Source organism: Myodes glareolus, chromosome 16, assembly GCF_982192425.1.
Source record: "Myodes glareolus chromosome 16, mMyoGla1.1, whole genome shotgun sequence".
Taxonomy (NCBI): Eukaryota; Metazoa; Chordata; class Mammalia; order Rodentia; family Cricetidae; genus Myodes; species Myodes glareolus.
In genome coordinates, this window is record NC_142041.1 from 14,435,626 (window position 1) to 14,457,588 (window position 21,963).

The 21,963-nt window shown below is 38.9% G+C and overlaps 1 protein-coding gene across 6 annotated transcripts in view; it reads left to right on the forward strand.

Annotated features, from left to right (window-relative positions):
• Atp6v1h (ATPase H+ transporting V1 subunit H) overlaps window positions 1-21,963 on the forward strand; it is a 74,837-nt gene that overhangs the window by 22,861 nt on the left and 30,013 nt on the right. For all 6 annotated transcript variants that reach the window (XM_087897093.1, XM_087897090.1, XM_087897088.1 and 3 more), the window contains 4 exons: window positions 30-127; window positions 7,550-7,742; window positions 12,495-12,673; window positions 15,222-15,347. In XM_087897093.1, coding sequence (XP_087753219.1) covers window positions 30-127; window positions 7,550-7,742; window positions 12,495-12,673; window positions 15,222-15,347 — 596 coding nt within the window. The remainder of the gene's footprint in view (window positions 1-29; window positions 128-7,549; window positions 7,743-12,494; window positions 12,674-15,221; window positions 15,348-21,963) is intronic.

The window sequence follows — 21,963 nt, forward strand, 5'->3', positions numbered from 1 at the left end:
AGTCTAACCCTGTGCACTTTTCCTGTTAGAGTTCTCAGTATGTGCAGTGTGTTGCTGGCTGTCTGCAGCTGATGCTCCGGGTCAATGAGTACCGTTTTGCCTGGGTGGAAGCAGATGGGGTGAACTGGTGAGTGAGTGTCCTTTACTTTTATTGTAGAATGACATTTAAAAACATTTCTCCTTGACATTTTAAAATAAATTAATATTTATTAAATATTAAAGTAAATTTATTTATTAAATGATTAAACTAGAAGTTTAATCATTTACAAGAAGCATTTTATTATTTTCATGTTTCCTTAAGAGTGGATATATTAACCTTCTTAGAAATCAATATCTATAAAACTAAACTTCTCTTGCTTGGCCCATGTTTTTTTTTTTTTTGTTTGTTTGTTTATAAAAATTTCCACTTCCTCCCCTCCTCCCCATACCCTCCTATTTCTCCCACTCCCTCTCCTTCCCCCCCCCACCCCTCTCTCTCCTCCTCCCTCTCCAGTCCAAAGAGCAGTCAGGGTTTCCTGCCCTGTGGGAAGTTCAAGTTCCTCCCCCCTCCTTCCAGGCCTAGGAAGGTGAGCATCCAAACAGACTAGGATCCCAAACAGCCAGTACATGCAGACGAAACAAGACCCAGTGCCATTGTCAATGGCTTCTCAGTCAGTCCCCATGTCAGCCACATTCAGAGAATCCGGTTTGATCACATGCTCGTTCAGTCCCAGTTCAGCTGGCCTTGGTGAGGTCTCATTCGATCAGTCCCCTTGTATCAGTGGGTGAACGCACCCCTCACAGTCCTGATTTCCTTTTTCATGTTCTTCCTCCTTCTGCTCCTCATCTGGACCTTGGGGGGCTCAGTCCGGTGCTCCAATGTGGGTCTCCGTCTCTATCTCCATCCATCGTCGGATGAAGGTTCCCTCTGGTCCTGCCTATCTTGCTCACGTTTTCCCTCTTTCTGCTTTTCATTTGGATCTAGGGAGTTAAGTCCAGTGTTCCAATATGTGTCTCTGTCTTTATCTCCATCCATCGCCAGATGAAGGTTCTATGGTGATATGCAAAATATTCATCAGTATGGTTATGGGCTTGGCCCATGTTTTATGAGCCTCTTAAGAACCTAATGCTGGTCTTCTTGTCAGAAAGGGAGCAGAGTCTGTCTCTGACTCTTGCTGACTTTTGGGACCCTACTTCTCATACTTGGTTGCCTTGTCCAGCAAGGCAAGGTGCTTAGTCTTATTACAGCTCGATATGCCATGCTTTGTTGATATCCATGGGAGACTTGTCCTTTCCTGAACAGAAATGGAGGAGTGGATTGGGGGATGGAGACAAAGGGGCGTGGGGGGGAAGGGACTGGGAAGAGAGGAGGAAGGGGAAACTGCGACCAGTATGTAAAATAACAACAAAACTAAAAACCCTAATGCTGGACACAACAAACTCTGGCACTGAGAGTATAAGATAATTATAAAAGTATTTTGTGGCAAATGCAGGTAGAAATCAATAAGGTAAATAAAATCTCCAAAGAATGGAGATTCTTTGTCACCATCAGAAAGCCTGTTAATTTCATACTAAATGAGGGTCTAAGTGCATTTAAGACAGTTACTCCTCAACTAGGAGAAGAGCAATGTTTCTCCTGTAAAGTTTACGTGGGATGCTCAGCACCCACAGTCGAGTTTGGTAAGTGAGGATTTAAAGGGAGAGCTGACTGAACGGTGCGCTATCAGACTCTTACTCTGAGCCTCAGCAGACGGCACGCAGTTTCTTAGAGCGCTACTTCCACAAATTACTGGGTCTCCATTGATTAGCTGAATAAACTAGAACACTTATTCCTGTACTGATTCACAAAATTTTAATCTATTGAGCTGGCATGGTGCCATACACTGATTTCAACACTCAGTAGGCAGAGGCAGGCAGATCTCTGAATTCAAGGCCAGTCACAGATACAGGAAGACCCTGTTTCAGTTTATTTTCTTCCTATTTATTTTTGTTTAGTCCCTTTTCTTCTGGGAAGACCAGAGGTGGTGAAGAACTTCAAGGAAATAGTGTTTTCTAGACCCAGTAGGGTAGTTGTACTATTAGCTCACAGCAATTGTGACAGTGTGGACAAAGACCTGTTTCAGCTCGAGACAAATATAATCTCAGCATGGAGTGGGGAGGTGGGTGTGAAGTCTCATCACTAACTGAGGCACTATTGGTATTTGATAGCTAGTGGGAGAGGTAGAGTCAGTTTTTTTCAATGGTGTGCCCCCTGGTAGATTGACCACTTTTGAGGGCAGTCCCTACTCCCAAGAATTGTTGGGCAAAGCCAAGCAAATTGGACTTGATTTTTTTTTTTTGTTTTTATGGAAACTTAAATTTAGGTGGCTAGGGAGCTGAGAGTGAATCTGGATATGATCAACGTCTCATTGTTTGTGTTTCTCAAGGAATTAATAAAATATTATTTGCAATTTTATCACATTTAAACTTTATTGTGTGTGTGTATGTTCATGTTCATCACAGAACATGTACAAAGATCAGAGGATAACTTATGGAAGTTGGTTCTTTCCTTCGGGGTTTGAACTCAGGGGGACTTGGGCACCAGTGTTTTATGTGATGAGCCCCATCTTCCTGGCCCTAGATTCTTGCTGAATTATATTACCTAGAAATCTTTCATGGTGACAGTCGACTGAGTGAGGATACTGTGTTTCCTTTTTTTTCTTAGATAAATTTTACTTGTTTAGTTTATCAGAGTGGGGGGAGGGAGAATGTTTCTCTTTAGGGCGTAACATTCTGTAACCTCTTATTACCTTTATTTTGGCCAATTGAAGGTCTCTGTGTTAATTACTATATATTGCAAATAGACGCTTCTCAGATGAGGGTTGAGATGCATTAATCTGTGGATTTAACAATAAACCATTAGGAGCGCTTTAATAATATAATACTGTGTCCATTTTGCAGAATAATAGTAGGTTTTCTCCTAGGACCTATGTCCTGTCTAGTCTCATGTTGGTGCTAAGTATGGATTTCATTTTGTGGAGTGGGATTTAAATAAGTCCAATTGTTCACTTTCATAATATTCATACCACCATGGCACCAGTGGGCGTATCTTGCAAGGTCAGTAATCGTAGTTCACAGCTGGGTATGGTTGATGATTCTCTGGTAGCCTGCATAGCACATTTCAGTACTATGAAAACTAGCCAATGTGGATAAAGCTTCCAGGTTTATACCAGCTTGATGTTACTATGTTGTATGATTAGGTATGTGGTATCTTCATTAATAGGATCTTACTATCAAGTTTTGGAGAATCCCACCAAGACTATCAATAATATCCTATAATGTTTGAGAGTTCATGGGACCTCACTGGCTTACAACTCCAAACAAAGAAACCCATTCTTACACTGGGTTTTTATTTGTTAGCTGTTTGTGTGTGCTAGGGACATTGTTGCCCTGTTATAGGGTAACTCCATTTAAACTCTTTATGTTTTTGAGTTTGGGAAAATTAATTTATGATGAAAACACCTATATTCTCATAGTTTTTAGAGTGTGCTTATTAGTCAGTTCCGTCATTATTAGAGAATAAGATAGTCTTACTCTCTTTGCTTTCTTCTGTTCACTGATTGAAATGCCTTTCCTGTTAGTTGCTATTGTGAATGGAAAGGTTAAAAGAGTGAGTTCTCAGGTAAGGCCACACTGTGTTGGGGGATTCGTTAGAGTGATATTGGTACTCATAGCTAAGATTTATTACAGGGATTGCTAAAGATACGCAACTGGATCATGAAGCACAAGGATATGGCTGAGTTTTGAGGAATCCATGTGTATCTTTCTCATGTCTTCCCTCTTCCATGAGATCACTTAGATTGCATCTTCCTCAGCAGTGAACATTGTGTTTCTGTTCGGGAAGACTATTACAGACTAGTTCCTAAGTGTTTCTCTAGAAGTTAGCTATAGGCACTCTGTGCTGATAACACAGAGTTATCTTAGTTACTTCTATTGCTGTGATAAAACTCTTCTATGATCAAAGAAAGGGCTTTGTTAGAAGGAGGGGCTGCTTGTTCATCCCAGCCACCCAGAACCAAAATAACCACACAGAAACTATATTAATTAAAACATTGCTTGGCCCATTAGCTCTAACTTCTTATTGGATAACTCTTATATTAATTTAACCCATTTCTATTAATCTGTATATTGCCACATGGAAGTGGCTTACCGGCAGAGATTTGGCATGTCTGACTCTGGTAGCTTCATGGCTTCTCACTCCACCTTCTCCGACATTCAGTCCAGTTTTCTCTGCCTACTTAAGTTCTGCCCTATCAACAGGCCAAGGTAGTTTTTTTACTCATTAATGGTAATCATAGCACACAGAGGGGATTCCCATTTCACCAGGTTTATTTGGGGCTTACAATTCTAGAGGGATGAGTTCATCACTGTTAAGGTAGGAAACATAACAGCAGACATGGCTCTGTAGCAACGATTGAAAACATACATCTGGAACAGCAAGCAGGAAGCAGAGAGAATACACTTGACAATGGATGTCAAGAGACTTCTAAAATCTTAAAACTGCCCCAAGTAGACCTTCTGCAAGAGGGCCACACCACTTAATCCTTTGCAAGCAGCCACTAACTGAGAACCAAGTTCTACTGAGGAGGGTTCCTTCAAAGGATAGCAGCACAGGAAGCATTCCAGACTTCTAACAGCAAAGTCTTTACCTAAACCAAAATGCTGAGGGTTGAGTGACTTATAAACAATGGAAATTTGTTTTTCACAGTTCTGGGGACTGAGAAGTCCAAGACTGGGAGATTGGATGTATGTATGGTGAGCTGTAACCTCGGAAAACAGAAGGGCAGAAGGTCTCTCTTAGTCTCTTTTATTTGGTACTTATGAAGTCTTTCCCTGTGTGACCTAATTTCCCCAAAGCTCCATGTCACCACACTGTCAATTTGGGGCTTATTATTTTAACTTACGAATTTTGGAGGGAACACAGACTTTCAAACCATAGTTGTGGTTGCCTAGCATAAACGATATAACCCAGTTTGGTAGGTACTGTGAGCTGTCTTTATCTAAGACTAGCAGTTTCATGGGTCTGATGTTTTCTGTGCAGAAACCCAAAGGTAGATGTCATTCCATCTTTTACTCTCCTAAAAAATGCTTCAGTATTTGGAGTAGTATAATTAGAAAAGGTAATGACTTCATTTTATTTTCCTAAGGAATTTCATATGACCGCAGCTTGTTGTGTAATGGCAAATTAATTAATAAAATCATTAATTAAAATTTTATTGTTAATAATTAATAAAATAGCAAATATAATTAGTGAAATAATATTTAATAAGGTGAAATAGCACAGGATCACTCTAATCCCATAGTATGTTATAGGTATATAACAGGTGTAGTTAGCTCATATGGTTATTGAAAGATACAATAAATTTTATTTTACTAAGCCAAAAGCAGATACCTTTTACCCCAAATCAGGGAACCTGTAAGTATGAATTAACATTACAAAATAGCAATCTGTCTACAGATGATATATATGTATATTCCAAAAATTTAATTATTTAAATTAAATTATGGAATTAATTTAATTAAATTAATTAAATTTAATTCCAAAAAATAAAATACTCGTTGTTTTAGATCCTCTTGGTATATATAGGTAGATCAAATCTTGATACTGTCATTACTACTATTAAACAACTTTGAAGGACAATTGACAGTGTTAAGTATCTCAGAAAGGAAACAAACTTTTTAATTTTAATTTTTCTATTGCAATCAAATTTTCTGTTTCTTTTTGATGCTTTTCAAATCATAACTAGGAAGGATGTGAGGAAAAAGAATTTCAAGTGTTCCCTATTTGAAGAACTGGCCACTGATTGCTAAAAACTACTCTACATTTTAATCAGCTTATTGAGCTATTTGGTTAAAGACCTATTATCTATATGATACAGTATTTTCCAGGTATTCATATTGGAGAACTACCTTTTTCATTGCGTTGTATATTGTATTGACTGTACTCACTGTCAACTTTAAGCTCTTGCCAGCTTCTCTGAAGGAGCCATCATTGTTGATGCCTGCCATCTTGGAAACTTGTACTTTGGTTTCAGCAGCTGTGTTCTTTCCCTATGCTCCCCACAACTTCTGTGGCGTCAAAAAATTTTTAGAGGCTAATTGGTTGAAGAATTAACTAGATACATATTTGCTAACTTTTTTTCCCCCTGAAACTAAAGCAAATGATGATACCATCTCTAGATCTGGGGTTAGGATCATAGAAATTCACATGCTTGGAGGACTGAGTAAAGCTGAAATTTAGACCTCTGAGGAGGAGGTTGTCTTCTGATGTTGGTGTCTGATTTCTGAGAAAGAACTTTATGTCGGGCCTCTTGGGTGGGGGCACCGATGACTAGTGATGATGTCTCTGAGGCGTATTCTGTTAGACCCAGAATAACTGTATTTGAGTTGGCTATTGCCATAGGAAAGTTGTATTACCCTGTGAGAAAGGATTTGACTGGGTGAAGCTCACAGCAAGTACCTTTTGTCTGCCCTTATAGTCAGCCTCTAGCTTCCCATACTGGGACCTAATCTAACCCAGCTGGTGTCTAGGGCATCAGCAAAGCAAAGTATAGAAAGCTTGCCTTAGTTACTGGAAGAGAGCAAAGGAATCAAGCGTTAGGATGTTGATACTATAAAAACACATAATTTCGTAGCAGTTGGGATACTGATAGCATTGAATAAAAGCAAGTTTTTTTTTCTAACAGCCTAGTCTGAAAAGAAACATGCACAGAACATTAGGCATCGTGTGGTAAACACAAAGAATGTAGAGCTGAGACAGATGTCTACCTGAACAACTTTTAGATTAACAGAAAGTTCAAAGTACAGATGTCTTCCGCTTCTTACCATTTTTCCATGTTAATATCTTGGGTTAGTATGATACACTTTTCAAACTGATGAACAGTATTGGTGTTTGCCAAAAGCTGTAGCTTATATTCTAGGACAGTTTGGTGGGCGTTCCGTGGATTTTGTGCCTCCTTAGTTCCGCTGTCCTTTTTAGTTGTCTTATTTGGTGGTTCTGCCAGTTGTTGGATGTAGACAGTCCCCAGGGATACACATTCTCTCCTTCAGTACAATGAGAATACTGCCTTCACTTCAAGGGAATATTCTCAGTTTCCTAGTTTTCTAGAAGCTTCTGACATTTTTCTGATTCCCAAATTCTGAGACGTATTTATTTCACAGGCTATATTTCTTTCCACAAAGTCACCGCGTCATTTTTCTGGGTTTCTTACCTATTTAAAAAGTCTTTTCTTGGTTGTGTAAACTAAAAAAATGACCTGAAAGGTGGACATTCACTTTGTCAGCACGCCCTGTTGGTTTTGTCTGTATCCCTCTCTCTTCAGACCCTGGCTCCCTTTCTCACTGTTTCCTTGCAGAGGTGCTCCTTGGTCCTAGTGAGTTATAGTCTGGCTGTGAGTTAGCTGAGTGCTGTGACTGCTAGAGAGGAAGCTGAAGACAGTTCAAAGACTTGCTCCTTCAGTGTAAGCATATTTCATTTTTTTGATGTGCTGGTATGAAATATTTTTTTCCCTCCCCCTCTGTTCTTTTTCAGCATAATGGGCGTTTTGAGTAACAAGTGTGGCTTTCAACTCCAATATCAAATGATTTTTTCAATATGGCTCCTGGCATTCAGTCCTCAGATGTGTGAACACCTTCGCCGGTACAATATCATTCCTGTTCTATCAGACATCCTTCAGGAATCTGTCAAAGAGAAAGTGACAAGAATCATTCTTGCAGCATTCCGTGTAAGTCCTCAGAGGGAGATTGGTATTGTTGTTGGCGTGTGTATGTGTGCAGCTTTTTTTTTTTTTTTTACTGTGATCATCTTTGAAAGGTGAGAAGTAAGGTATGTAACTGAATGGAATGTATGACCTGGAGAAGAAGTGTACTTTGGTTATATTCAGATGGAGGAAGTCCCTTTCTGTTGCAGTGCCTGCTGCAGGACTATTACAGGAGTTTTTTCTCAGGTCCTGTATTTTAGTCTGGAAGTGTGTTTCAGATCCTGGGTCTCCTGACTAGGAACATGCTTCTGAGTCATCTGTAAAGACTTCCAATATATAAACATTGCAATTACGTTGTCAGGATATTAGAATTTTTGTCAGTTATAAAAATGAGCTTATAGATGAGGAAGCTTGAGGAAAGAGAGTCACTTTGTTATATCACAAAGTAATGTTAAGTGTTTCCTTAAAGCCATTGTCAACATCCTGTCAATCCATTGTCTGGTCATTTTGTTGGTTGCCTTAGGATTCAGATGAGTTTCTGGGAGATGTCTACCCAAGTGATAGTACTGAACATGTTTCATGTGCTGCTTATTACTCCGTGACAGGTATCCTTCTCAGGGATTCCATTTGTTAACTGGTGGTCTCCAGAGCCCTATTATAAGTGTCTGTTGTTACTGTTAATATATGAGGGCCTTGGTATTTGAATTGGTCTTTGCTTTGAAATGAAATGTTGAAGACAGACATTCCCAGGAAGCTTCTGATTTGCAAATCCAGTTTGCTTCAGAATTTGCTTTGAACCATTTCCTTTTGTGTTTACTTAAAATAAACAACAAGAAGTCATGAACAAAACAAAGTATACAGTTGTGTTTTGAAATTTTAAGTAGTGTTATCAGATTTGTCAAAAAGAATAGTCACTAATATCTTTTAGACATTTCTAGACATGTAGATATAATATGTAAATAGGTATATGATTTTGATTTAAACTTACAGATATAGATGACATATTATAGGGTTCTACAACTTTATTATTTTTTTAACTTTGTTCTTTTAAAAATAAAAAGATTAAGTATAATTATGCGCATATGTGAGAAGGGTTGAACGTGTCTGGGTACCCTGAGAGACCAGAAGTGGGCATTGGATTCCCTGGAGCTAGGGTTACAGGCTGTCAGCTGTCGAGTGTTAATTATCAGAACTGAACTTCGGTCTTCTAGAAGAGCAGCAAGTATTCTTAACCTCTGAGCCATCTCTGCAGCCCCTACGATTTTAATCCTAACAATATGGATTATGTGTGCTTTAATTTCTTTCTATGTAGATCTTCAGTATTCCTTTAGTTATGTTATAGTACACTGGGTTACTCTAAGTATTAACCATTGCTCTATCAGTGGGGGCATGAGATATCTGCAGTTTATTTTATATGCCCTTGAATAATAATTGCTGAACCAAAGGTATACACTTTCTTTTTAAAACATTCTTATAGTTAATGCCAAATAATCCTTCAAAAATGTGCCAGCTGACATTTTCATCTGCTGTGTACTGAGTCTGTTATTCTTTGTCTTCTCACACTTACCATCTTCACTCTTACACTTACCATCACCACTCTTACTCACACTCACCATCTTCACTCTTACACTTACTATCTCCACTCTTTCTCTCACTTACCATCTTCACTCTTTCTCACACTTACCATCATCACTCTTGGTTTCTATGGAGTCTGTTGTAAAGAGTAAGTCCAGTGCTTTAAATAATAAAGTGAAACATCTTTTTTGTTTATTTTCTTGTTGGTTCTTTGAGAATTACGTACAAGTGTTTTGATCATATTCACCTCCATTCAACTCTTCCCTTCCCAACTAATTTTGTGTCCTTTTGGGGGGTTTCTTTCCAATTTGTGTTAACCAAATAGTATTAGATGTTTGGCTTTCCACTGGAGCATGGTCAACTTATCAGGAGCTACACTGTTGAGGAAATTGGTCCCTTCTCTCCCCAGCCTTGTATTAACATCAGTAAGAATAGAGTGGTGTTGTGATTTGTAAGAAGTGACACAACTATTTTACTAATATCTTTTAAAATGTAAACATGCTATTTAAGCTGGGTGATTTTGGCTCACATGTATAAGCACAGAATGTCAGAAGCAGAGGCAGGAGCAGCAGAAGTTTGAGGTCAATTTGATTCTAGTGAATTTGTGGCTAACCTAGTGTGATAGCTATTCCTAGTTGTCAATTTGACTACATCTGGAATTAATTAAAACCCTTGGCTGGGTATGCCTGTGGAAGTTTTATGATTAAATCATTTGGAGTGGGAAGATCTACCTTTAATAATCTGGGCTACACCTTCTTGTGGCAGCCTATCATCTATAGGACAACGAAGAAGGAAGCTTTTGTTCTTTACCTGTTTGCCCTTGTTCTTACTGGCATGTTCATTCCTTCACTGGCATTAGTGCGTACTTTAGGATTCTTGCATATATTGAAGACCAGCTAAGACTTCCAGACCCATGGACTGAACAAGTACTGGACTCTTGGCCTTTCTGTTGATAGACAGCCACTGGTCTCCTTTGTATATTCATTCTGTTCCTCTAGAAAGCTCTGATTAATATGCCTGGGTTGCATGAGACCCTACCTCAAAACAACAACACAACCACCTACCTCCAAATCTTATTTGAACATTGAAGCCATGTTTGTGATCCCAGCACTTAGTAGGCAGAGATAGGAGAATTCTGAGATACATTCCAAGTTCCTGCTTCAAACAAAACAATGCATGTAATTTATTATAATTTTGGATGTTTATTATTTTTGCATATCAGATTATTTAAAATAAACCCATACCATTGAAAGAAATACTATTTTTTGACTTTCTCTGCTAAATGTGGGTTAATGCAATAATTTCTGTGAATTTCTGTGAAACTGAGGGCCAAACTTCAAAGAATGTTTTTAGACATCCATGTTCTCAGGTCTGACTCTGGTGGATCCATACATGAGGATATGGTAAAGCCATCTGATTTATATCATCAAATAGTTGAAAAATGTAAACTCATCCTCAAATTACCTTCAGAACTTTTAACTGAAGAGTAGTCTGTTCATGATCCAGTCATGTTTACTCCCATGTCTTTAAACTCAGAAGGACTCGTTTGTGCTGATTGCCCAGGGAAGCTTACCAAACTGTTATGGACTAAACAAGTGTACCTTTTTTTTTCTGTTTAATTGAATGAATTTTAGTTTTGAAAATGGCAGTTCCAGTTATTCATAGTAGGTGCTGAACTTATAATTGCATTTTTAATTTTCAGTTCCTCAGGTTAATTAGCATGTTTGAAGACAGTGACTAAAGCAGATGCTGTCAGCTTTGCTGTCTAAGGTTTTCTTCTCTTGTTTTATCCCACTTTGGATTCACTTAGTCAAGAGCCTGCATTTTATGTTAGATTATAAAGCAAATTATATATTTTTTACAATTTTTATCAGGAAAGCATAACAAAAATTACCAAATTTTTAGATAAAAATTCTCAGGTCTATTTCCATCCCCCCCCCCCCCAAACTCTCCCAGTGTTTCTCTCATGAAATTTTTGGCTTGCTTATTAGAGTACCGGGTGTGAAAGAGGTCAAGGAAAGACCATTTTCATTTTGGGATGAGTCCTTTGATTGGTGCTTCTGAAAGTGGTCTGCCTCCATGCCAGCAGTGGATGTTTATAGAAAGCAAAATGAGCGTGGAGAGCATCAGGAACTTGACAGATAGTCTGTCTATTGAATTTTATAATACATATTATTGATAGTTTTAGAGTGGTCTGTGCATGTGGACCTCTTTTGTTAGTTCTAAATGCGGGAGAATTGTCTGTATTCTGTCAATCATGTTTTAAATAAACGCTGATTGGCCAGGCAGGAGGTATAGGCGGGAAAACCAGACAGGAAGTGGAAATGATGTAAGGAGAGCAGGAGAATTCTGGGGAGGAGGAAGTTGATTCCTCCCCCTCCTGCCCAGACCACCGAAGCAGCAGGATGTGAGTTAAATATTTGGGGTTAAATAGCTGGGGAAACTGGGCAGGACAAAAACCCAACAAGCCGGCCCCCCTCATGTTACATCTAAATCTCTTATGTACAGAGCAGGTTGGGACAGAAGGAGATTCTGGTGGATTGTGTCTAGGGGTTAGACATGGATTGGGTGGATGAAGTTAGGTGACACGAGGATACGGGGCTGGTGTATGGCATGTGCTTCCTGCCTAGAGCTCCTTTGCTATGCAGGCAAGGGAGGAGGAATGAGAAATCTGACGACTGAGTGTGATGGTTGGAGGTGATGCAGAAGGGATCTGTGGGTGGGTACAAGTAGGGTGCAACATGGTGGAAGCCTACTGGTTGGCTGTGGTAAAGGCTGGGGACATGAGACTAGCCTGGTACACAGGTTGTTAGATTTGGGTAGATCTAGCTGGTTGAAGAAAAGGCGTGTTTGGGGAGGTCAAGGGGGACTGACTAGAGTGGACCTGGAAGAGGACATGGGAACTCGGGGGTAGTGGATACAGTGACTTCTTGCATTTCTTGAAAGTTCCACTATGTCACAAAAGCGCTGTAGGCTAGCAGCTAAACTTCTATAGTACTGACCTGTGGAAGACGTTTCAAATTTAAACTAGAGGTATTTCATACTCAGAAATTGGCTTCTGATTAGAATTGAGGAAAGAAGGAATCTAGATAGAGTCACCTCTAAAAAGTATTGATTAAATGGGGAACAGAAGGAAGATGTAAAGAGGTGTGGATGTCTGTAGACGTCATATACTTTATCAATGTCTCTGTCCCAACCCAGAATTTCTTAGAAAAATCAACTGAAAGAGAAACTCGCCAAGAATATGCTCTGGCTATGATTCAGTGCAAAGTTCTGAAACAGTTGGAGAATTTGGAACAGCAGAAGTATGATGATGAAGATATCAGTGAAGACATCAAATTTCTTTTGGAAAAACTTGGTGAGAGTGTCCAGGACCTTAGGTGTGTTATCATCATTATTATCATCATCATTTGAGATAGGGTCCAGGCTGTCCTGGAACTCACTGTGTATTCCAGACTGGCCTCAAACTCAACAGATCTTCCCACCTCTGCTGGGATTAAAGGTGTGTACCACCATGCCTGTCGTCACTATTCTTTTAGAAATTGAATCTGTTGAGATGCGTTTGACCTTGGAAAGAAGGGGTCCTGCCTTAGTCTCCTGAAAGCTGCCTTTATAGATGTGCACAGTGGGTCATATAACTTTTGAAGGAAATTTAAATTGATTGTAAAGTATTAAAATCACATTTTTCTACAATATGCTGTGTTTTCTACTGAAACATTCTACATCGTTAACCATAGGTTAGAACATTTGGTTGTCCTTATTTGGAGAGATTCCCACCATTTTCTTTACATAACACTAGCTGGGTGGTGAATATAGTTGGCTTATATCCATTTTTATTATTATGTTTAGGATGAATATGAAAAATGCTAGTTTACGTATACTCACTTGTCTGTATTAAGTATTCAAACAGGCATTCTCGCCAACTTACCTGCTGTATTCTGATAATGTCAACATTAATGGTTATATCTTTTAAAGCTGTATTTGAAAGTAAGTTCAAGCATGTATTGATACTGTCTGTTTAGTGGTTCTATTAGTTATTTTTCACATTCTGTTAATCACTGAATTAAAGTGTTAATCCGACCAAATGAGATTAAAGACCATTACCCCAAATTCTTTGGTCAAATGAAGCAGGCTTTGTTTTCTGTCAGACACAGTTATTTCCCTAAAGCAGAATTTGAAAAAATAGCTCTGAACATAGGAAAAAGTGTGGCCTATATAACACAACAACAACTAAACAGAACAAGCAAGCAAACCAACCAACCAAGAAGGCTAGGGGGTTTTCAAGGGCTGGGGGATTTTGGTTACATAGGAACTTGTCTGGATATTTCAGAATTATCTGGCAGAAAATCTTATCAAGGTGCGTTCAAGGTGTGAATCAAACTCCGTAGGGTGGGGAACATGTCAACTTCTAGAAAGAGTAAAGTATGGTCAGCTTGAATCTTGGAGCAAACAGAAAGGAACTTCTTCTGACCTTTCTGTTAAGATGCAGTCAGGCTGGTCCATCAGCGCCTGTGATAAAGAAATAAAGTTCCCTGACAGGTAACTTAGGGGAGAAAGGCTTAAGTTTATGTTCCAGAGTATATGCATTCTATTCTGGGATGGGGGCATGGTGGCAGGAGTTTTGACAGCTGTCACACTGCACCTGCAGTCAGGAAATAGGGAGGGATGAGTGCTTGTGCCCAGGTTACTTTCTTACACAATCCAGGATCCCAGCCTAGAGATTAGAGACATCGAAAACAGGCAAGTCTTTGTGCCTTGTCGTCATTGCTTCTTGTTACTGTGATAAAGTAATAAAATACCCTGATTGTAGCAACTTAAGGGAGAAAGTATGTTAGCATCCAGCTCTCAAGGAATGTAGTCTATAATGAGGAAGGCATGGTAACAGATAGAGGAGGTGTGGTGGCAGCAGCAGGAATCTGGCTGGTCACATTGCATCTGCCCTCAGAAAGCAGAGACGGAACAAGAAACTGAATGTGAAAAGCCACAGGACCCACTTCCAACAAGACATACCACTTCCTAAACATTCCACAATCATCTCAGACAGCACCATCATTTAGGGACCAAGTTTTAAAAGATGAACCTCCCTGGGCTATTTCACGTTCAAACCACAAACTTCCTTTAACCCAATTAAGATAAGCCCCACAGTTGTGCCCAGAGATGTGTCTCAGTTTATTCTAGATCTCAAGTTGACAGATCAATTCACAGTACCTAAAATCACATTTAAAACAACCAGACTACTGTACATATACTACTGATTTTTGAGTTCTAATATATTGAGTTTGTTAAAGAGATTATTTCAACAGATCATGTTTATATTATTAGTAGTCATCCTTAAAATTTATACGGATACACATGATTTTTGTTTTTGTGATATAGTAGGTTATGTTATTTTATTTTAATAGTTTCTGCTTTTTACATATGTTCACAATAATATATCTACTGACCTGGCAAATTACACCCCTTTGACTATCATAGTAGAGATTATCATTTTTTCCCATGAATACATAGTCATATATTTATTGGAAGTAAAGATTTTGGGAACAAATAATGATTTTAATATTTCACACTATTCAGTTTTGGCACTGTAGGATCTTAGTTCTTATGATTTGTTAGAGATTAAACTGTTTAAACTTACAGTAGTGGTTAATCATAGAGGGCAGTAACTCTTTGTAGTTGTTATTTTAGTTCCTTTATTTTTTGAGACAGAGTCTCACTATGTAGTCTTTGTTGTCCTAGAACTGGATATGTAGATCAGGTTGGCCTTGAACTAAAAGAAATCTGTCTCCTACTTTCCAAGTATTGGGATTAGAGGTGTGTGTCTAATCAAGACTGGCTTCGGTCTTTGAAATTAAGTCATATTTTAATTTGCTTAATTTTGGGGTGCTTCTCAGATTCTTGTAACTGGAATTTATTCTTATGATTTTATAGCTCATTTGATGAATACAGTTCAGAGCTTAAATCTGGAAGGTTGGAATGGAGTCCTGTGCACAAGTCTGAGAAGTTCTGGAGAGAGAATGCTGTGAGGCTGAACGAGAAGAACTATGAACTCTTGAAGTAAGTTGGGATCACATGCTGTACTCGTTAGTTATTCAGATCCTCCCTCATCAGCATGTGGCTGTGGTGTTCCCCTGTGGTTTTAGTTTATGTTTTCTTGCTGAATTATGTGTTGAATGCCTTTAGGCTTTTGATCAGCTAGATACCATCTTCTCTTGGAGAAATACATGCTCAATTTGATGATTTTTTAAAATTTTATAGGAATTTGATATTTTGAACATGATTGTTTGCCATGTATACATTTAGAATATTCTCATTTTGTTTCATTACATTTTATTCTTTATCTGTGTCCTTGATAAACACAAGCTTTTAACTTTAAGAGACTCAGTCTACTAATATTTCTATATATGGCTAGTGCTTTTCTATGTGTTGGTTAAGATTTTGCCTATCAAGGTCACAGAATATCCTTGTATTTTTTATTTTGACCTTTTTCTGTGGAACTGAGATTGAACCTTAGTCTAGACTTACTGGGCAAGTGCCGTACTCACTGTATTCCATCTTTTCCCTTAAGATTTTCTCTTTCTTTTCTTCATTTTCTTTCATCTCCCCCCCCCCCCCACCCCGCTTTTCTTTTTGATGTGGAGACTCACTTTGTAGCCCAGGCTTGACCTGGAACTCCTGGCACTCCTCCAGACTCAGCCCACCCCCCTCATGCTGGTATTACAGGTGTGTGTTATTGATCTTTGCCTGCCTGCCCTTCTTTTCTGTTTTGGAAGAGCCTTACTAAATAGTGTTTCCAAGTCAGTTGTGGCAATTAATAAATCTCAAGTATGTAACAGTTTCAACATTGAAATAATCTATTAATGCTATCTACACTATGAAGCTATCTTATTCTGTTTATAGAGACTTTGTTGTTTAACCTTATATTTAGATCTCTAGTCTTATCAGGAGTTGAATTGTGGTTGTGAAGCAGGAGTCAAAATTCACTCTTCCGCCCTTGTATGACATCTGATTGAAAACAGTACTTCCTAGGTTGGGGATGTGGCTCATTGGTGAGAGTGATGCTTGCCGCACAGTCATTAGGGTCCCTGGCTGTTGTAGGAGGTCGCTTTCTTCGCTCCTGGCTTCTCAGCCCCTAGATAATCACTCAGAAACTATCTTATTTAAATCACTGTTTGACCAATCACTTAAGCATATTGCTAGCTAGCTCTTACATCTAGAATTAACCCATTTCCATTATTTTCTATTTTACCATGAGGCTTGTGGCCTATCCACAAGCTTTCGGCTGGTGCTCACGTCTTTTTCCTTTGGTGGCTTCATGGTGTCTCTTTGACTTCGCCTTCTTTGTCCCAGTATTCAGTTTAGTTTTCCCTGCCTAGCTCTACCCTGCCCTATCACAGGCCAAGGTAGATTCTTTATTCATTAACCAATAAAAGCAACACATATACAAAAGGACCTCCCATACCACCTAGCACTTACTGGGTGTGATGTCATGGACCTGTAACTTCAGTGTGGTATGATTAGGGTGGGAGGGTGGACAGAGATAGGAGGCTCCCCAGGACTTCCTCCAGCTAACCTAACCAGAGAAACTGGCAAATTTCACCTTCATTGAAAGACTGAGTGATAAAGACACCCATGTTCTTCTCTGGCCTCTGTGCATGTTTGCACACAAAATTAAAAAAAAAAACAAAAATAGTATTTCCCTTTGGTTCTGCAGCTCTGTCCTTGTCATGATAAGATGACTAAATGTGTACACCTTTCTTTTATAGTGAGATATTTATATACCACATACTTAATCTATTTAAAACATATACTTCAGTGATTTTTAGTGTATTTATAGTTGTGTACAACTGTACAGTACTGTTAATTTTGGAACATTTCATCACTTCAAAAAAGAAATTCTGCCAGGTGGTCATGGCACATGCCTTTAATCCTAGCAGTTGGGAGGCAGAGGCTGGCAGATCTCTGTGAGATTGAGGTCATCCTAGTTTACAAGAGCTAGTTCTAGGACAGGCTCCAAAGCTACAAAGAAACCCTGCCTTGAAAAACCCCAAAATAAATAAATAAATAAATAAATAAATAAATAAATAAATAAATAAATAAATCCCAATGCTTCTTAGCTGTTACCTCTTTATACAACTCATTTGTTTGACCTTCAACAACCTTTCATCTGCTTTATGTTTCTATGAATTTGCCTGTTACAAAATTTTATAAATAAATGTAATTATCTATTTGTCTTAAAAATGTTTTATTAGTAGGGTGGTAGTTACGCACACCTTTAATCCCAGCACCTGGGCGGCAGAGGCAGGTGGATCTCTGTCTCTGTGTGTTCGAGACCAGCCTAGTCTGTGAAGGAAGTTCCAGGATATCCAGGGCTACACAGAGAACCCTCTATTGAAAATAAAGCAGTTTTTTTTATTAATTTATGACAAATTTTGTACGTATATAGTGCATTGTGATTGTTGTCACCCTCACCCTTTCTTTTCTTCCTCCACCTCCTTTATATATTCTCTGTCCCTCATTCACATTGCTTTTGTCCTTTTGACACTGGGGTCTCTCCCTTACCGTGTATTCAGAGCTCATCCATATTGCAGTGTTTACCAGTATTTTATTCATTTCTCCATATGGATCAACAGTACTCCAGTGTACACATAAACCCACGTGCTGTTATAACTCACTAGTTCATGGACAGTTGAATTCTTTCTCCCTTTGACTTTGAGCAGTGATCCCACCAGTAATGTTTTCTGTACAAGTTGATGTTCAAGCCTTTTCTCTTCCTGCCTGTCCTTCCTTTTGCCTGAGGCAACTTAACTAGTCACACTGCCTCTGCAGTCAAGGAGTCGGGGGAGGGACTGGGAACTTGGAGATGGCTCAGTGGTTCAGAGCGCTAGCTGCTCTTCCAGAGGACCCAGATTTGATTCCCAGCACCCATATAGCAGCATCATCAGTAACTCCAGTTCAGGAGGATTATGTGCTCTCTTCTGACTTCTGCAGGCACCTGGAATTCATATAGACAAAACAGGCAAAGAAGCAGAGAGGCATGAGTTCTGGGTTCACACCACTTTCTCCTTTTATGTAATCTGTATTCCGGCCTAGTATTAGGATGCTGAGTAATATGGTAAATAGGCTTAACTCTTTGTGGGAACTGCCAGACTGGTTTTCAAAGTGGCTGTGCAGATTGTATGATTCTCATTTCTGTGCCTGTCAACCAAGATTGATGATTGAACCAGGGCTTCATCCATACTAGGCAAGCTCTGTACTACTGTACACTAGCCTAAGACTTATAATTATTTGGATTTCGCCTTTTGACTTTGTCTTAAAGTATGTAATGATATTCCACTGACATCCCCCTCCCCCGGGTTTTGTTGTTGTTGTATTTCGTGATGGTTAATTATCTCAAGTAGCCTGCCTGCCTTCCTTCCTTTTTTCTTTTTTTGGTTTTTCAAGACAGGGTTTCTTTGTAGTTTTGAAGTCTGTCCTGGAACTGGCTCTTGTAGACCAGGCTGACCTTGAACACACAAGAGATCTGCCTGCCTCTGCCTCCTGGGATTAAAGGTGTGTACCACCACTACCTGGCTTTAAGTATCTTTTCTTATTCTTACTGATCTTTTGTCTGTCTTTTAAGGAAAAGCATTTATTTAGATCTTGTTTTTTTTTCTTTTGTTGTTTGTGTTGCTTTTTGATATTTAGTTGTAAGAGTTCTTTATACAGGTTCTCTGTTACTTTTATTGGGGTTACATATTGACAAATACATTGTATGCTGAAAATTCATTTAATACACTTAACCCACCCAGAATCATAGCTTAGTGTACTATTGACTGTTGGTTGTTTACCCTTCCTCATCTGAAAGCTGTGCCCCTGTCCGCTCACTGGAGAAACTGTAGTGCAAGCTGATAGCCTGACAAAGACTGTAATTAAAAGTTCAAATGATAAATTAACCCTTGTTGGAGCATCTGTAGTCTGTGAATGCAAATATGCATCATATTGGACTAATTGTCTAATTTTATATGCTGCCTTCTTATAATCTTGATAGTGTCCTTTTAAAGTTTTAAAGTCAAGTCCACTTTTAACTTTTCTTTGATTTCCTCTACTTTTGGTATCTTAACAAAACAATTTATTGTCAAACTCAGGTTATGAAGATGTACCAAAGAGTTTCCCTTTCCTTCTACTTCTCCCTTTCCCTTCTCTCTTTCTCTCTCTGTAGGATACACACACACACACACACACACACACACACACACACACACTCACGTGTATATAGTTCTGAGTAGTCTTGAACTTGAGAGCCTCTTTTAGCCTCACAAATGCTAGGATACAGGTATATGCCATCTTATCCAGCTAATTTCCTATTTTACATTAATGTGGTATGTTCATTATGGTCAGTGAACCTTTGTCTCAGGGAAGGGTGAGTAGTTACAATGCTTATTTTCTCTGCTTTCACAGTACACATATGAAAGCTGTCGTTTGTTCCCGTGTCCCATAGTCTCACTACCTAGACTCAGGTTCTGTCCATTCTTGCTTCACAGACTTTGCCAAATTAAGCACTTCAGGCAAAGCTCTTCTGTATCATGGTTTCCTGCACAGGGCCATTGTTCAGATTTTCACCAGCACACAGAATCCTGGATTTCCCCTCTTCCCTGTAAAGGTTATACCTGAAGACCCTCCTTTGCACTTCTACTTGTTTCCTTCCCTTCTCTATTCGCTTCTTCCAATGGGATCCTAGCCTGGGAGTTCTTCACCACAGATCTAATGGGTACCCTTTCCTTTTTGGTCCCCCCAGTATTCTTCAGTTATAGGAAATGGTAAGCTAGTACCTCTGTTTCTTCCTCCTTTTGATCCAGTTTACCCACCAAGTCAGAGACTGACGTGAGGATGATAGCATATGTCTTTTCTCGTTTTTAATTCCTTCCTTACTCAAGTGAGTTTCTGCTGGGTAGCCATGCCAGCCTCAGTTGCATGTTTTATTAGGCATAGCAGCAGCTGTGCATCTGCCATAGTTAACTGCTTGTTGGGAGTTTTGTCCCATGTGTGCTATTTTCAATGAATGTAAGGTGTGCTCTAGACCTAGAACAGCTGTTAGGATGTCCCCTCCTCATAGGACAGACTCTACTCATCAAGCAGGCACACTACTCCATATTATGTAAAAGATAGCATCTCGGACTCCCACAGTAGACACTCTAACTTCAGATGGCTCAGTTATATATGTCTTGCTTCCCATAGCAAGGCCCATGTAATTCTACTGTAACAAGAATATACCACATACTACACGGGGAGATACTACTACCCAAACTGAGACTACTCTCATGGATGATCTACCCTCAGATTGCTGTCCAAAACAAGGGCCATGCAATTGCTCCTCCCAAACTCACCTTTAGTTTTTTATTACACCCTGTGTTGAGTGCAGAGTTGTTGTGCTGACTTTTCCTGGTGAGACACAAACAAACATCTATTCACCTCCATCAAGGCTCCAGTTACAGAGCACAGTACAGTCTACCGAAGTCTAGCTTAGTGAACTGAGGAGTGTGGGTGACTCTGAAACAGCTACATTGTTGTGAGTTCTCACCGTGGAAACAGTGTCACGGAGTCTTTTAGTCAGCAGCTACCAACTGTCCAGGTCCAGGGCTTCTGAGGTCCTCTTAGAGCCTCCACAGCACTGTATGCACAAGGTACTGAATACATGGAGGCAAAACACATAAAATGAAAATAAAATAATTTAAAAAATAACACGGACAATTTGGAGTACTCAAAATATAAATATTTGGAAAACAGTGTATATTTTGTTATTTTCTAGATTTTTCATTTGCTTACATTGAAGGAGTTTTTGTCAAGGTCTCTTCTGTGTAATATATGGAGACAGACAGCAGATACTTATTTGATTAATTTTAAACATGTATTATGAAGCAGTTACTTCTGAGTCTCATTTAATCATAAATGGGCTGTGAAGAATGTGTTTATATCAGTATGAAAATGAGTATTTGTAATAGATTCTCATTCTTTTTTTTCTTGGTGATTTTGGAATCTCAATTTCAGTTAATCCAGAAGATAGAAGGTGTGAATTACAACTTAATGATCCTCTGATTGACAGTGTCCTCATTTTTGCTTCCTGTCATTTAGAGATTTCAGGGAGATGACAGGTTGAGATGGTGGCAGAAGAAGAGCTGTGGTGAGACTTGCAGTTTCAATATTAGGAAATTTCAGACAAATTCCATCTAGAAATGAAACAGTGTTTATAGGTTTGGACATGTTTGGGCTATTTGTTTTTAAATAGGCTGCCTTACAGTTCTTGAATTCCTAATCTTGGCCTCCTCCTCCAAGTGCTAGGATTATAGGGTTGGCACCACACCTAGTGTAGAGTCATACAAAATTTTAGCAAACTTAAGAGTTTTATTACAAGTAAGCATTTATTTTAGTGTATATAACATAAGCAAAGATAGTGTAATCACAATTTCCTAGTAAACATTTTTAGAAGGCTTATATTTTGTGAACAAGTGGTTTATATGTGATCAAAAAACTAAATGATTTTAATTGGTTTCTATTAAATATTTTATTTTTTAAAATGTTTATTCATTTTATTTGTATGTTTATGTGCATGATTGTATGCTTGTGTAACCATGTGCATGCAGGAAGCTGTGGAGGTTAGGTGTCAGATGAAACTAGAGTTACTTGTGAGCCACTG